The 17,402-nt window shown below is 42.7% G+C and overlaps 2 protein-coding genes across 19 annotated transcripts in view; one reads left to right on the top strand and one right to left on the bottom strand.

Moving 5' to 3' along the window:
* LOC130599111 (E3 ubiquitin-protein ligase RNF170-like) overlaps window positions 1–17,402 on the top strand; it is a 37,558-nt gene that overhangs the window by 11,368 nt on the left and 8,788 nt on the right. For 2 of the 3 annotated variants that reach the window (XM_057409317.1, XM_057409318.1), the window contains exons 2-5: window positions 4,677–4,785; window positions 10,139–10,212; window positions 10,675–10,785; window positions 11,813–13,201. In XM_057409317.1, the coding sequence (XP_057265300.1) occupies window positions 4,677–4,785; window positions 10,139–10,212; window positions 10,675–10,785; window positions 11,813–12,118 (600 nt within the window). In that variant the 3' untranslated portion in view covers window positions 12,119–13,201. Of the gene's footprint in view, window positions 1–4,676; window positions 4,786–10,138; window positions 10,213–10,674; window positions 10,786–11,812; window positions 13,202–17,402 lie in introns of those variants that run through there. The other variant, XM_057409319.1, reaches the window with a different exon arrangement.
* Window positions 15,514–17,402, bottom strand: part of FGGY (FGGY carbohydrate kinase domain containing) — a 323,114-nt gene continuing 321,225 nt past the window's right edge. For 14 of the 16 annotated variants that reach the window (XM_057409298.1, XM_057409300.1, XM_057409297.1 and 11 more), the window contains 2 exons: window positions 16,944–17,005; window positions 15,514–15,755 (listed from right to left, as the gene is read on the bottom strand). In XM_057409298.1, coding sequence (XP_057265281.1) covers window positions 15,674–15,755; window positions 16,944–17,005 — 144 coding nt within the window. In that variant the 3' untranslated portion in view covers window positions 15,514–15,673. Of the gene's footprint in view, window positions 15,756–16,340; window positions 16,488–16,943; window positions 17,006–17,402 lie in introns of those variants that run through there. The other 2 variants (XM_057409305.1, XM_057409301.1) reach the window with 2 other exon arrangements.

Here is a 17,402-nt window from a genome sequence, read left to right as displayed (position 1 = left end):
TCTCTTTGCTGTATAAGGTGCTCAGGAGTCTAACTCTGCACTAGGGAATTCATGGTAGGGAGATACCCAAAAGATAGGTATTGTGGCAGTTCTTACTTAAAATTTGAGGTGGCAGAATTTAAGGCTTTCTCTAGATCTTTGCATTTGAAGCGTGTTTGTCAGAATAATTTACTCCTGAACAGTGGGGTTTGGTTTTGATTGGTTTTGGTTGTTGTTTTTTTTTTGCTTCCTCCAAATGAAGTAGATTGACTTCTACTGGACTATACACTGTACCATCCCATTCTGGCTGTGGCATGATTCCAAGAATATGAGTCTATGATAATATTTGGATTAGAAACACCAGTATTTTAGGGTTTTTAAAGATAAATCATAGAATCATAGAATAATTAGGGTTGGAAAGGACCTTAAGATCATCTAGTTCCAACCCCCCTGGCATGGGTAGGGACACCTCACATTAAGCCATGTCACCCAAGGCTCTGTCCAACATCGCCTTGAACACCGCCAGAAACGGAGCATTCACAACTTCCCTGGGCAACCCATTCCAGTGCCTCACCACCCTTACAGTAAAGAATTTCCTCCTTATATCCAATCTAAACTTCCCGTTTAAGTTTTAACCTGTTACTGCTTGTCCTATCACTGCAGTCCCTAATGAAGAGTCCCTCTCCAGCATCCATATAGGATAAATCTTAGACTAACATTAGGTGTTAAAAATGATATTAAGAAAATTGTATGGAAAATCTTGACTTGAGTATCTTAAGATAATACAATGGGAGTTCTGTGGTTGTGAAGTATGAGGAATTCTTCAGCTTCCCTCTGTCTCACAGACTTGTGAACAGACTCATTTCAGACCTCACCAGTGAGACCAGCATGAATCCTGAAGGAACTTCATACTTGATCTACTGTGCTAGATTTGTGGCATGCCCTAATTTGCAGCTAATCATGTTACTAAAACATGATGCTTCTGGTGACAAGTGGTGCAAGTTCACCCCATTTCTCCCATAGCAGAGATGTTTCTGGCAGAGAAGCCTGATTTCCATATGCTCCCTAGAAACCTACTTCCATTGTCCCCTTTTGATTCATCAAAGCTGCTTTACAGTATCAGTATCCTATTATGAAATAATAGTTCTTATGGGCACTCTCAAAGTTTCTGGCCTAAAACCATGGAACCATAGAACAGTTTGTGTTAGAAGGGACCTTAAAGCTTATCCAGTTCCAAACCCCTGCCACAGGCAGGGACATCTTCCACTAGAGCAGGTTGCTCCAAGCCCCATCCAACCTGGCCTTGAACACTGCCAGGGATGGGGCAGCCACAGCTTCTCTGGGCGCCCTGTGCCAGCACCTCAGCACCCTCACAGGGAAGAGCTTCTGCCTAATGTTACCAGGAATGACAATTTTAATTGTGCTGTTTGTAATTACATGTAAAACTACCATATGAAAGGAAGCTCCTTAAAAATCTGTTGGTTTAGGCAAAGTCACCCTAAATACTTCATTTTGTTAAGACTCTTTAATGCCATCTAAAACTCAAAGCCTTATGACACAAAATACTAACTGCCATGATCACTACTTCAATCTCTAATTCAATCTGCTAGTTCAAATGTTCAAAGGCTGGCTCAAGATTTTGGAAGGGGTAAATTAATTCTGGCAGACTTAAAGCTATGTCAGATATCATCTGTCTTCTGTTTCTATCAGATCCAGCTGGGTGGTCCCCTGGAAACCAGGCTACAGCCAGCTTGAACACCAGTTTGAGTGCTTGGACTCAATAAATCAGAGATTTTATTATGTGCACATAAGCTATTAGAAATAAATGAAAAATTTGGCATGTTTTTCCTAGCCTATCTACTCAGGACAAGACTAAGCCACTCATATCTCTGCTGAAGGTGACCCCAAGCATCTTTTTCCCCCAAATGCTCTATTAATGTAAGAATGGCTATACCATGTCACTCAAAAGCCAGCTTGCCTGCTCTGCAGCAATGGATACCTACAGAAGAATAAAGAAACATGAATGATGCTTCTGCAGAATACTCTTTCATTCTTTAGCAACTGATGCTTCAGGAACTTCCTCAGTCAGAGCTATTACCTTTGCATTTAATAGTATTTGATACCCTGTACCTCTTGAACTCAGAAATTTCTAGCATCCCTAAGAACGTCCACTGCTTAACTGTATGTGTAAAGAACTGCCTAGTTCTGTGCTGTCAATACAGGATCATTTCCTGGTTCTTTGCTCTAATTCATAGTCCTAACTCTCAGAGCTTGAGCATTTTCAAGGTCTCAACAGGAACCCGCACCCAGCTGATGCTTCATGTGGTAGCTTACCTCAGCAGCCAGAACTGCTATCAGATGGCAACGCAGCAACATTCAGTTTTCCCAATTTCAGAACAGCACAAACTCTGTTTCTGCAGACTTGCTTTTGTAAGTCAGCAGAAGATGAGTCATCTGGAAACAAACGACTAATCATTTGTCCCCTAGGAGCCATATAGTAAGTTAATTATTGTACAACACATTCTAATACAAAATACATGAGTGGTTTCAACTTCTTGAGGTTGCAAAGGGCAAAAGAGCTTCTCAAAGTTTCCATCAGTTATGGTCTGGGAATGCTGGGTTTCCCTTGACTCCCTATCTATTGCATAATCAGAAACACATTCAGTTCCGTTTCATGTATGAGACAAAGCTAAAGAAATGTGTTATTACTTTGCAAAAATGAAGAGGAGATACCTAATCAGCTTATGTCATGGATGCAGTGTTTATAAACACAACTGATCTGGGGCAGTTCCTCAGCTGACGAGAACTATTACAGCTTGCATGAGTTGAAATAATGCTCTTCTGAACCTGCAAATACACCATCAGTACTGCATGGGAAGTCAAAATATAGGCATATGGTGTGCCATATGAATTTTAGGGAGCATTGTGTTAAAACATGCTTGCCTGGACTTCACCTGTCAGTGTACTGGACTTGCATCCGATCATTGCTGTGTTGTAGTTATTCTTAGTCATTGCAGCTTTACTGGGCTAGTGTGGGGTTGGTTTCTCAGCAGGAGATAATCTTATCAGTGCATAGAGGGAAAAATCTGAAAACAATGCAGTTTTCTTCAGCATCTGAAATATTTATGTTGAGAATCAGAAACAAATACATTCATACCTTAACAAACAGTAAAGGAGAAAGACTTTTTCCAGTAGTTGTGGCACATTGTTTGGGAACCTTCAGTCCTTATTTACAGATCCTCATTACAGGAAGGAAAGACTGGTATTAAAGGTGCTGATTTAAAATTGCTAATTTTAACTCACAGTTTTAGGCATGGCTCTGGCAAGAGATCTGGGTTCCTGAACACTCATTTGGCAGACCGACATGATGACCCCTCTCTTCTTTCTTGGAATTATTACATGCAAAATACAGATTCTATTCAGTTTTCTATTTATAAAAACTTCTATAAATAGGTCAGATACCTGGAAGTGCACTCATTGATCTGTCATATAGGCAAGTGCCAACCAGGTATTTGGAAAACAAATAAGCAGGCCAAATTGGGCAACAAGGGACAGCATGTATACAGCAATACCATAATCTGTAAGTATGCCATCTCCTCATCTCAATGCCTTACTTCAGTAATGGAAAAATAATACCCATTCCATATAGTGCTGGACCTCTGTGGTCATTAAGACCACATTAAGACCATGTGAACGTCATCATTTTTTGATCACCATACAAAACATAACTGTAATTGATCCCATCTCCTTTTGAACCTTGCTAACCATGTGTAGGCAGTGGAGAACCTTCAATAACCTTCAAGACTCTACCCTAAAGGCAAGGAACTTATTTGGAAGCTCTCTCCCAACTTCAGAAGTTGCTCTCTCTGCTTCTGGGATTGATAGAAACATTGAAATCACTTTATTTCAAGAAAGAAAGGACATTAACCATACTGTACTACATTTTCTTTAAAGACTGATCTCATTGTGGTTATGGCAATTGAACATACAGTCAAATTTAAGTGTGTCTGTGGTGTGCTAAGATGGAGTGGGCAGGTCTGTCAGCCATTACAGACTGGCTAATGCATCATAATAAAGGCAGCAAAAAAATTCCAATGTGGTAAGGAATCAGTGTCAAGTAAGAACAGCTGTTTTACCTCTCATTATATCAAACAATCCTGGCAAAGACGAACATATTGCCAAACAGGCTTTTACTGCTTACAGGCAATGAACTAGGAGCAAAGACTGGAAGACCAACATACATACTTCAGCTTTTCCCTTCAGATATATGATCATACACTTTGGATCTCAAAATGCCATTTCATCATTTCTCAGACTTACAGAATTCTCACCTTCCCTCTCTAAAAACAAAGCTCAATACTATTCCTAATTATAGACTTAGCTAAGCAAACAAAAGGGATTGATTGGAAGTAATTTCTTTACTTCAGGAGTCTTTTTGCTGCGTAGCCTATGGTATGCACTAAGAATATCATTCTGCCACCCAAGGAAGGCAGGGAACACACTGAACTTTCTTTCAGTACATTTAAGTGATAGACATAAGTGCAAAGGAGGAAGAAAAATGGTAATGCTCACTTATGCATGAAATCTATACTTAGTTTCTGTGACTCTCTGCTAATCATAGCAAATTACTATTAATGAACTGAATATGTCAATCAAAATACTAATTTACTGAAGATTCTGTACTACTTCTTTTCCAGGAATCCCTCCAAATTTGGCAATCTTGTAATCACAGTGACTTCAGCTGCCCCATCTGTCTCCAGACAGCTACTCTCCCAGTAGAAACCAACTGTGGACATTTATTCTGTGGTAAGTTTCCTGGACTGATGGTGCAGTGCTCAACCAGGCTACAAAATAAAGCAGTTCTTACAGGAATCTCATGTCCTACTAAGAACCAGGACCAAGCCATTCTCCCTGGAACTAATAATGTAAGTGCTGTCACTAGAAGCAGGAGAAGTCCCGTTTTTACATAGAATCACAGAATGGTTTGGGTTGGAAAGAACCTTAAGGTCATCCAGTTCCACCCCCCTGCCATGGACAGGGACAACTCACACTAGACCATGTTATCCAAGGCCCCATCCATCCTGGCCTTGAACACTGCCAGGGATGAAGCATTCACCACTTCTTTGCACAACCTGTTCCAGTGCCTCACCACCCTCACAGTAAAGTATAGGTTATCTATCTCACAGGATACTGTTAAATTACAACACAAACTCATGGAATGGGTAAAACACACCACAAAATCACACAATTTGTATTCAGCTGTGCAAAAACCCCAAACAAACAAAGAAAAGACACCACAGTTATAAAACTCAACAGTCTAATAATCACACACTGTGTAACTGAGATAGATAGGTCGAGATGTAACAAACACGAAGTCTTACCTCCAAGCATGAACTCACTTCTGGGAAGACAGCTTGTCTTTTTAATCAACAGCCTAAAAATCCAGCTAGCCCATAAAATTAATTCTGATTGTGTTTACTGGTGAAAATTGACGTGCTAGGCTTAGGTCTGATTCTGTTCCAGACTTGCTTCCCTTGAGAAACAATTGTGTAAAATAAAGAAATGGTCTAGAGCAATGTGGCATCATTACGTTGGCTTGTGGTCCTGTAAAAGCTTTCTAAATATAATAAAAAATAGTGGAAGTTACATATTAAACAATTCAAAAAGTGAGTTTCTAGTCATGTATAAAACAACTTCTAACTTTTTTATTGATTTTTGAGTAAATTTTAAAATCTTATGACCACATTATGTAAATGTGGGTTCAAAGACGTCTCATCACGATGCATGCTCAGTAACTGGGTATTGCAGCCCAGGATCTGGCTTAACAGGAAACAGACAGATCCAAATTCACAGATTCCTTCTGCTGAGGCTGCCCACTCCCCTGTTCTCCCCAGTGCATCTCTAGTCACTGGATAATCTAAGTAAACCCAGAATTCTCTAGCTGAATGTGTCTGCTAAATGCCTTCTTTGAGGCTGCTAAACCATATGGTTAGGATTACAAAATTTAAATCATTTTTCAAAGGGAAAGCAAGGATGAAGCATGGAATACTGGAGGGAGTTATGCTCATAATTGCATTTATAAAGGGGATTTCAGGATTTTTAAGGCTCACATTCTGCACTGCTAGAGCCAGTGTGAGCTTTGCTCCTGCTTTGAAAGGCAGCAGAATAAGGCCACCAGCACACTTGGAGTGAACACTGTTCATCTCATACCTCTGAGATACATCGTCCAGTGAACTTACAGGTGAAGTTTACAACCTCCCTGCCCCAGCTGCTTAATCAGGTTCCTTTCTATATGCCCTCATCCTCACAGCAGGGCTGGGAAGAGAAATAGAGTTCACCATGATCTGATGAGGCTGAAGCTGCCCTAGGAGGTTTTTCAGGGCTACTGCGAAGCACAACATCAGCAATGTCTGGCAGAAGGGAGGCAGGCAGCTGGAGGCAGTACTGTCTGATATTGCAAGAGCAAGATACATCAGGAGACACTGCTCAGAATCATAAAGCTTGTTTCTACTGCTCTGGCATTCTACAGAGACCCAAAGCAAGGGCAAATTATAGTTACAAGCGAGCTACACTTTTTTACCATATAAGAATGTTATAAAAAGACATCAGCATAAATGAAAACAAGGGGCTGTGTTGTTGGTGCTTAGTGCAATAAAAGCACATTTTTATCTTTAGGAAGTGTCATTTTTCTCTAGATTGAAATGATTCTCATGCAGCCCATCTCCTCATCACCCCTGCCACTCTCTCCATCCTCTGAAAACACAACAGATCAGTGGATCACCAACAGCTAGGGACACTATGTAGGGCTCATCTCCCTCATGAGTGACACCATTTAGTACTTGAGGTTGTTTCATGTTTTTATAACACTGTTTTATAACATACAGGAAAAGGATGCTTTGAATGTAACTCACTCCAAGACAAACAGTAAGCATATGGCCTCAAAACATGTTTCAAATAATGTCACAGTAGTTACAGTTTCAAGTACAAAGACAGACATTAACAACAAAGATCATAAACTTCCCTCTTTTCTGGCCTGGTTAATTTTCCCTTTTCCATCTGTGAGTATGACAAAATGATACAGACGTGATTTTGATTTTATTTTGAGATCTACAGAGGAGAATTGCCATATACAAGCTTGGAATATATTGTTATTGTTAGCTGTATATACTTAGCCAGGCTTTACTTCCTGAAGTACACCATCACTTACGCTCTCAAGCATCAACTCCAGTGCACTGCATTATATGTTAGGACTATGTTTATATAGTAGGAGCGGCCTCTGTAACATGTCTGGTTTTCATGTCTTAAACCAATAAAACTTTACATTGGGCTTATCAAAACCATTCTGTGTAGATCTAAGTCTGGTGTGACTGAAGTCAGTAATAAAACTTCTCTTGATGCCCTGTGGACCAGAGCTAAGGCAGTGCTGAGCTCTCTTAATAAATTCCACTCTGGTAAAAGTTTTATTTAAAAAATGTGGTCAACCCAAAGCTTTTAAACAAGATTAATGTGGACTTATAAAAAATGTCTGATTTTATTATTAGTAGTAATTCATACAGTTTGTCCTGAAGTTTTCCTTTTCAGCTTCAGTTTGAACCATATGTTCAGGAAGTTCAACTGAAAAGTGATCCTTGAGCAATATTATTTTTTTCTAATTAACAATAACCACAGAGGTATTTTAGAGAAACCTCCAGCCTCCCTCACAAGGCCGTGCAGCAGCCTACACTGAATCGGGATTTTGTCTAGTTTATGAAAAATGCACCAAAGCACAAATAGGTCAGCTTCAGAGGAGTCCTTCCCTTCCTGTTCTACTCAACAAAGGATTCTGCATGCAGCAAATTTTACTTTCAGAAAATCATAGAACTTTAAAATGTTTTGGGTTGGAAGTGACCTTAAAGCTCATCCAGTTCCAACCCCCTACCACAGGCAGGGACACCTTACACCAGACCAGGTCGCTCCAAGCCCCAGCCAACCTGTCCTTGAACACTGCCAGGGATGGGGCAGCCACAGCTTCTCTGTGCACCCTGTGCCAGCGCCTCAGCACCCTCACAAGGAAGAACTTCTGCCTAAGCGCCCATCTTAGTCTCTCTTCTGTCAAGTTAAAGCCATTTCCCTTATCCTGTCCCTACAGGCCCTTGTAAAAAGCCCCTCTCCACATTTCTTGTAGGCCTCCTTTACATACTGGAAGACTGTTAATGTTTCCTGGAAGCCTTCTCTTCTGGAGGCAAAACAAGCCCAGCACTCTCAGCCTGTATTCATAGGGCACAGGGGGCCTTTTCTGAAAGCCCTTGAAGAACTATGGGATCTGTCAGCACTGCTATCACTGGGACTGAAGACAGGTGCAGCACTACAGCCTTGTGGATTATGATACAGGATCTGGACCCAGCAGGTCAAAGTGGTTCCTGAAATCAGGTGTGATTCTTGTCAAATGCCAATGGTGGAGTGAAAACTGGAAGCTGCTGCCAGACTGCATTTATACATACCACACCAGGATTTAGCTATAAACACAGCCATGGGCTCAGCCAGTGGCTCTGTGTGTGCAAACAAAATACAAGAGTCAGAAAGAAAAGCCCTGCACTCAGATGAAAATGAAAGTTAAAAGCACAAATCAGAGCAAGGTTCATAAAAAACAACTTTGGGCCAAATCTAACATCCTCAGTCCTAGTACAGAAGATATAACTGATGGCAGCATGAACAGTTTTACACTTGATTTCAAAAATGGTTTCTCCAACATTCTCCTTTTCAGTGACAACAGATGAAGCAAGTCCGGGTGCAGTGCCCGGCAAGTGCCCTGCACTGAGGGCTCCTAAAGACTTCTTGTTAGGACGTGGAGTACAAGAAACTACTAGATGGTTATTCTGAAGAACAAAGAGCATTGTTCAATTCAGCAAAACAATTCCATCAAAATGGCAGTGCAGCGTTCTGCTTCTGTTCTCACTGGGGTCCTTGTCAAATTTGATCAGTTTCAATGCTGAGAGATTTTTTCCCTGACCTGTCACACTGCACACTGTGCCCAGGAGCCAAAAGTCAAGCTGAGCTGCTTCTGATTAGATGCTATTTATGCTTTGCTGTTTTTGCTGTTAGTGCCAGTCACATATGTCAACCTCTGCTGTCAGCTGTATATGCAGTCTAATCGCACTGTCCTCAGACTCTGCCCCTTTTGCACACCTGAGACCCCAGCAGGTTATATCTGGAAAATAGCAGTTGTCTGGGTTAGAGGAATCAAAAAGAATAGAGCAACTCACTTTTTCAAAGATACACAGTTCCAGAAGGGTCAGAGCTGAAATATGGTAAGAGAGGACAAACAGACAAAATAGCCCCATGTATGGCACTTCATCACCACGATGCATCATCATAGAATCATAGAATTCTAGAATGGTTTGGGTTGGAAGAGACATTAAAGTTCATCCAGTTCCAACCCCCTGCCACAGGCAGGGACCCCTTCCACTAGAGCAGCTTGCTCCAAGCCCCTGTGTCCAACCTGGCCTTGAACACTGCCAGGGATGGGGCAGCCACAGCTTCTCTGGGCACCCTGTGCCAGCACCTCAGCACTCTCACAGGGAAGAGCTTCTGCCTAAGAGCTCATCTCAGTCTCCCCTCTGGCAGGTTAAAGCCATTCCCCTTGGCATGTCCCTACAGGCCCTTGTAAAAAGTTCCTCTCCAGACTTCTTGTGCCACAGGGAGGCTACATGACCAGGCTGTGCCCTGGCTGCTTATTTGAGGTAACTGGCCTTCATAGCCATTAAAAACCATATGGCTCTGGAGGAACTCAGTCTCTACGTACCTGCACTGCTTTTGCCCACCACTGCACTCTGAAGGGTACCCATGTTCCTGAGTGCTCCAAACTGCAGTCCAGGGAGCTTTGAGATTAAGACCCTATCCACAGGAGAAAAAACTGAATCAAAGTTTTTCCTGGGATGTCCCTGTATCTCTGCATATACCAGTGTGGAAGAGCTGAGGCTCCATTTTTACACAGCCACTTTGCAGAGTAAAACCACATATTGAAATTAAATGTTATGAATTAATTATGAAATGAAAATAAAATTACAGTCATTTTCACAATTAGTTGTAGAAAGAGGGTTTATTAATTCTGATAGTCTCCCGTAAACATTACAGATCCTCAAATATATTTCACGTATCTTGATTTCCTTTTTGTTGGTAGGTTCCTGTCTGATCACCTACTGGAAACACAGTCCCTGGTTAGCAGCAATAACCTGCCCTCTCTGCAGACAAAAGGTAAGACTTACCTCTATCTGCATTATGATACGTACAAAATGACAAGCCTGAGCTCTTAAAATCAACTTTATTTATTCTCTGATTTTCCATGGCATTTCAAACCCCATTTAGACTTCAGTGACCCTGCATTTGACACAGGTCCCATCAGGCAACTCTGTGAAATATTAAACAGACTTCCAGCATTTTACTTCTGTATATTTTGTTGAGTCTCTGGGATAACATACCAGAAAAAGCAATATGGAAGTTCCCAATCTCATGTGACCCTGGTCAGAGGCTGCCTGTTGTACTGGAAGGTTGGATGCAGGCTGCAAATGGAGAATGTTCTTGCTATTGTGGAACTGACAGAGCTGGACAAAAATCCAGTTGTGAAATTGACTCTGGAGAGACCAGCACTACAGAACATTGTCCTTTATACTGGATATTCACATACACTGTGCTAATGCTTATCTTTTTCTTATGAAGGTGGTTCTTCTGGATAGCATCTCTTGTGAAAAGAAACATGATAAGCCAAGTAAACAAATTGTACATGACATTAGAGATTACAACAAGCGCTTCTCAGGGCAACCTCGACCTGTAAGTATTTATAAATCTACATTTATGTTGTCAGTAGTGCATAATACGTAGAGGATTGAAAGAAACCCAGCAATGAAAGCTAGTTTATATCATTATGTGAATTACCTTTTTTGCACATACTGGCAATGCCATAGTGGAAGTGTTACCATCCACTGCTGGGTCCAGCACCTTCTAGTGAAGGTGCTTCTTGGAGTTCCTAGCTCAGAGGAGTCCTCCCCCAGTCATCGTGGCAGAGGGGAGAAAGTAGTGTGGGGTGACATACAGGAAGCAAAGCAGAACTAGAGATGGTCAGGCTGGAACTTTCAAATATGAATTCAGATTTGAACTCCAGGATTTTAACTTGCCTCTAAAATTTCAAATCAGATTCCAGCTTAGAAAGCTGCTGTTTTTTTTTCCCCAAGGTATTTCCAAATTCAAATAGTCCACACTGGCTCTGCACTTTCTTAAAGCTGGAATCCCAGCTGGTACAAGATATGACAGGCAGTGGAAATGAAGTGAAAGATGAGGGTGGAAGTCACAAGTGAGGGTGTAGAATATCATCAAAACAAATCTTCCTGAAAGATCACGGGGCCTGAAAGGGCTGTGGAGTCTGTTTCAATCTACAGACTAAACTAAGCGCTGTGGATAGGAGTATTATCTTTCAACCCAACAAACTAGCATTAATGAGGAATAATCACTCAGTCCTATAGTTCCTGCCCACACCAAGGCAAGACTTGAGGCCTCATTTTCAAGCACTCATAGCCTGCACTTGATGCCAGATTTTAAAGACAGGCATATACTCAGCACAGGCATTAGGACCCAGTTTCCAAATGGATTCAGTGTCAAGCACAATACTTTCTTTTCAAGGTGGGGGCAGTGGGGATTCCTCTCAAAAATGGGGCAGAGTAATCAAACAGCATAGGGAAATTTGGACAGCACAGAAAGCTTCTGCGTTCAAGAGACCTTTAAAAGTGCTTGAGAGAGACACTGAACTGAAAGACCTGCGTGCATCAGAATGCAAACTAATGTAATTAATCTGAATATTTAGTTTGCAGATTACCTTTATGACATGCACTTATTCCTGACTCTTGCCTTGCGAGGAATCTTCACCTGGGGTGTTCTGGTATGGCTTTTTTTCCTGCGAGTTGCTGTTTGCTCCTTTGGAACTATCATATGCTTGTCTTCCCCATTTGACATGAAGCCTGGGCCTCTCTGTAGGACACTTGGAACCGCTGATGACATGGTGGTTGTTTCCCTTCTTTTAATTTGCATGATAAACATATGTCAGCAAATTGCACCTAATGGGGTGAGTGTGGCAAGGTCTGCAGCTCAGAGCATGCTGTCAGAAGCCTGACTGACTCAAACTTGGATTCCTTGGTCAAAGTTCACCAAGCAGTGACAGGTTTCTCTTTTATTTGGGGCAGAAGATGATAATTTGTCATTATGCCTCTGACAAAGGCTGAAGCAGGACTCAGCAATACTTGGCATGGACAAATGATTCAATGTGCAAGCATTTAGAAAGCAAATTTTACTCTGGATACTTGCTGGACTCTTTCATGCTACATTTTCTTTGACTTACCTTCATACAAAGTGCCTGAGTTGAAAATGCCTAAAGCTATGAATAAAGCTTAAAATTAACAATGCCAAACAACTTGCAGTTGAAGAGTTTTAGAACTCTTGAGCTTTAACATTTTACACCTTGGCTCCATTTGAATAAAATCTTAATTTGAGAATTTAGCAAACTGTGTAATTTGCTAAGGCTTGTGTAACACAAGGAATGTTAGATGGTATCGCTACAGAATCTTGTATCAGTGCTCTGTGTTATCACAGGTGATTACACATCCACAGGAATACAGATTTCTTACAGCTCTGCAATGAGAATAGCCCTGATTTTAAAATGGATAATATGGAACTGGTAGTAACACTGGCTTGCAACACAAATGCATCTATGAAGTAGAGGTATTACAAGGGGAGAAAAGCATGAAAAGTCATGCAAGGAATGTGAACAAATCTCTTTTTCATATAAGCCTATGCAAGGTACATTGCTTCCTTTTGAACTCTGTGCCTCTGAGCTTCAACAACGTCAGCATGACAACTTGTTTCTTTTCTAGACTTCATACACTCCTTGTGATTGCCTTGTAAGTCTTGTGCCAGTTCAGCCAGAGAGGTCAAGGCCGATTTGATGATGATTCTATGATATAAATAGGAGGAAGGTTATGGAAAGGTTGCTGAAGTTGGGGGGTGTGTGTGTGCATGTCTGTGTGTGTTGGAGCTGCAGAGTTAAAAAGGTTGGCACAGTGCCAGACCCCCCTACTCATCTGTCCCTGTACAATCTGTACATTTGCTATGTGTTTGGAGTCAGTGGACTTTGTTTTATGTATGAATTGTATATTAAAATAAATGCATTAAAATTTATAAATATTTATTGTTCACAATACACTGGTCTCCAACTGCTTGTTCCTTCTCTGTATTTTCAGCTGACATGTTTTCTTGTGCCTTTGATTTGTAAGCTACGATACACCATTATGTTGTAGTCGTTTTCTTGCTTGTTATATCCTTTTTGTTATGATGTTTCTTCATTTTACTCCCATCAACTTTCATTGTCTTTAATTATGTCCCTGAACTTGTAAAGCTGTTTCTTTTAACAATGGGTACTTTGGAAATGGCAACAATTGCTTTTCCATGAACTACAAGGCAGGAAGTGCATTGTTTCTTTAAAAAAATTACCAGATGTTTTTGAGTGCTGACTACTAACATAAAAAAAGCAACCCAGAAACTATTATTTTCCAAGTTCTCTAAGTGTAGTTTTGTTATTGTGTAACTTCTGCTTGCATTTAACTGGGAATTACAGCCTATGACAATACTACAGAATGGAATTTCTATCAAGCTGAGTGCATAAAGCTGGAGCCCATCTACAGGAATACTGACTCCGTGGAAACAGACCATAGGTTGTTTCTCTTGCACAATGCAGGCTCATCAAGAGGGTGGCAATTTGAAGAAAGGAAGGGTTCTCCTGAGTGACCTATAGTATAGTTGTAGTTGATCTGAATATGCTCTTCTGTTCTGTTCCCCCTTGCTTCTTAACCCTCTCCTTCAGCTGGGGATCCTGGCTTTGCTTTTCAAACAGAATAGGATCTGTTATTAAGAAGTAACAGACTGTCGTGGCTTAAACCCAGCCAGTTCATTCATTAACCTCCCCTTCTTTCCCTCCCCCTACTCCTGGAGGGATGGAGAGGAAAATCGAAAAGAATACAACTCCCACAGGTTGAGATAAGAACAGTTTAGTAACTAAGGTATAACACAAACCACTACTGCTACCACCAATAATAACAATGATAAAGGAAATAACAAGGGAAGAGAATACAACACCTCACCACCAGCCGACCGATAACTCACCCCCCCAGCCTGACCAAGCACTGACTGATACCTCCTCCAACCCCACAGACTACCAGCCCTTCCAGGTAACTCCCAGTTACCTCCTGGGCATGACGTGCTGTGGTATGGAATACCTCTTTGGTCAGTTTGGGTCAGGTGTCCTGTCTCTTCTTCCTCCCAGCTTCCCCTCCTCCCCGGCAGAGCATGAGGCTCACAAAGTCGGCCAAATCAAAACACCATTGTTATCAGCTCTGTTCCCAGGCCAAAAGTCAAAACACAGCACTGCACCAGCTACCAAGAAGGAGAAAAATGACTGCTACTGCTGAACCCAGGACACAGACAAATGGCAGAGAAAGAAAGAATTTCTGAGAGCGTTTCACTGATGGCACTGGCAGTGTTTGGCTCTTGCAAGATCAAAACAATTTATACTGTCAAAGGTGAAACATTTTTGCTGTATACAACTAGAGTATCCAGACTCTCTCCTTCCACAGCACAGTTAACTGAAGGGCCACCTTCAAAAGCACCTGGGAACAAGTAAAAGCCTTTTTGTTGACTGGATTTGGCCAGCAGGCAGCCAGGAAGGTGTCTGAGCATTGACAATTGCAAATCAAAGGAAGGAAACCCCTTTCTCCCTTTGCATTCCCTGTACTTTCTGTGTCCAGCTCAGAGCTGGTGACTGGGTCTGGCTGAAGCAATGTGTTGAGGATGGACAAGGAGAGCTGGGCTGTTTCATGGCTGACTCCTGCGAGGCAGCTGGCACGATGGCAGGAATGCACCTGCATTGGGAACATACTTTCAGCAACTGTGTCTGCTTAACCTCATCTTTCAGTGTCAGCAATGGGCCGTTTGACATCAGCACAGCGAACACTGCATGCAAAGGGTGAGGGACTTGCAAAAGACAAAATGGCACCAAGTACTGACAGCAAAAGGACTGTGCTGTGAGAATGGAGACAGAAAAAAAGAGCAGGAAACTGAAAAAAAACCCAGAGAGAACAAGACTGCACAGCTGCAAAAGTGATTCTCAAATATCAGCCGCCAAAGAAGTACTATAATCAGAGTCAAAATTACAAAAACAAACAGAACTTTCCAATGGAATTCGTGTTCAGGTCGTAGCTGGAGCAGACAGTGAAATTAAAAGGACCATGTGTGGTGCCAGGTGTAGTTACCTCTGAAAAACATGGCAAAGGGCAGCGATTTGAGTCCATCCAAATCAGTTATGGTGTTCCTTGTGCTGTTCCTGCTTGTGGCCAGTCTGAATACAGCACCGGCATACCCGCAGCTGGTTATCTGGTCTCCTCTGACTGGGGCAAATGAACATTCCTTGTCCTGAAGTGCAGAGGTTATTGACAGAAAATACCCAGTGCTTCACGCACGGCCAGTGAGTGCATTTTATTTCTCATTCCAAGTTAAAATGTACACTTTAAATGATAAAAGTGTATTTTTTACATGGACGGTACAGTGAGAAGACATTACCCTCATCACAAATAGCTGGAGATTCGCTCTGCCTGCTGTTCCCAGGTTACATGACTCCAGATCAGAAGCTGTTCATGATGGACCGATACTCTCTCTGATGTTCCACCAGTCTCAAAAATACTTCGTATTTCTTGTCGTAAAATCTGTACCAGAAAGTTAATTTCAACAGAGCCCAAGGTTTTAAGTTTTAAACCCCCTGTATTATACATATTTACATCCATTGCGTAGCATCAAAGCAGCTTTGACTCCTTCAAAATTACAACTTTTACTGGGATCAGCGTCCTCCCAAAGTGCAGCTCCCACCCAAATGGGTGACTGCGAGTTATAATTACACCTTTCATTCACCCCACAGCAGGCTTTGATTTCCAGGCGCTTTTTACCTCCAGAGCCCTTCGCTGTGGGAGCATGGGCACGGTGCGACCTCGCTGCTCTCCTGCCCGTTTACACGGCCCGGAGAGCCCCGGGACTCACGGCCCGCATCCTTCAGCCCCCAGTCCCCGGTTTCCGGAGCACCCATTGCTGTCGGAGTCCGCCCCCCGGGGCCGCCCGCCGCCGCCAGGGGGTGCCCGCGCCCCGCCGTGCGCCGCCGTCGGGAGCAGCAGCGGGCGGAGCGGCCCCGCAGCGCCCCGGACACCGGGCACCGGGACCCCAGTACTCCAGGGCTTCTGCAGCCCCTCGGCGGGGCAGGGGTGAAGCTGCGCGAAGCTCCAAGTGCCGCGGGGCCCGCAGTCTCAGCCGCTCAAAGCTCCCGCGGCCCCGGCACAGCTCCTCGCATCCCTGCAGTTGCGGGTTGGAGTTCGCTTGCTCAGGAAAGCCGTCGCGGGCAGAGACTTAGGGCAGCTCAGAGCCCACTGACAGCAAATTACAGCCTTCACCTGGGGGCAAGCGTGGTAATCTGTGGGGCTATAACGAATCTGGAGCAGGACTTTCCCAAGGGCATATGGGGACAGGACAAGGGGAAATGGGTTTAAACTGACAAAGGAGAGATTGAAATGAGACATTAGGCAGAAGTTCTTCCCTGTGAGGATGCTGAGGTGCTGGCACAGGGTGTCCAGAGAAGCTGTGGCTGCCCCATCCCTGGCAGTGCTCAAGGCCAGGTTGGACAGGGTTTGGAGCAGCCTGCTCTAGTGGAAGGTGTCCCTGCCTGTGGCAGGGGTTGGAATTGGATGAGCTTTAAGGTCCTTTCCAACCCAAACCAGTCTGATTCCATGGTAATCCTTCAAAAATGGGGGTGATAACTACTACTGCATTCAGTCAGGGCTATAAAGAGACAGGCCTTAACTTCACACGCCATAAATCCTCACAGAGGACCCCACAAAAGTCAGGATTACCTTTTATGCTCATGGTTGGGCTGCACAACTCTCCCAACTTTCCCCATTTTCGCCATGGCCTCCTAGTAAAAGACAAACACAAAGTGGTAAAGCCTGGTTTGATTTAAAATACTTTTTGACAAGAACAAGATGTTTCAAAACCAATCGGAACATTACTGATGTATTTTGTTTCGGCTGAACAGGCCAGATGGCATAAAATATGTTCAATCCCATTATATAGTAGTCATGAGAACAAAGTACTGCAGACCCCTCAGTAAACCAAAATCTGTTTCTCTTTCTTACTGGGAGTCCGATGCAGAACAGACTTATCTTTTGTTATTTACACAAACCAAAGGAAATGTTTGACAACGCATCCCCGGAGGGGAGATTTCTCAAATAAAATGATACTGTACATGAGATCCCTTGATCATATTCATGAAGTATCAATTCCCTGCAGCCAGAGAGGCTTAAATGTGCTCC

The sequence above is a fragment of the Pezoporus wallicus genome, unplaced genomic scaffold (genome assembly GCF_028554395.1).
Source record: "Pezoporus wallicus isolate ANWC-B61680 ecotype Strahan unplaced genomic scaffold, APGP_CSIRO_Pwel_v1 contig_8108, whole genome shotgun sequence".
NCBI lineage: Eukaryota > Metazoa > Chordata > Aves > Psittaciformes > Psittacidae > Pezoporus > Pezoporus wallicus.
The sequence above is the reverse complement of the archived record's forward strand: the minus strand, read 5'-3'. Positions and strand labels throughout refer to the sequence as shown.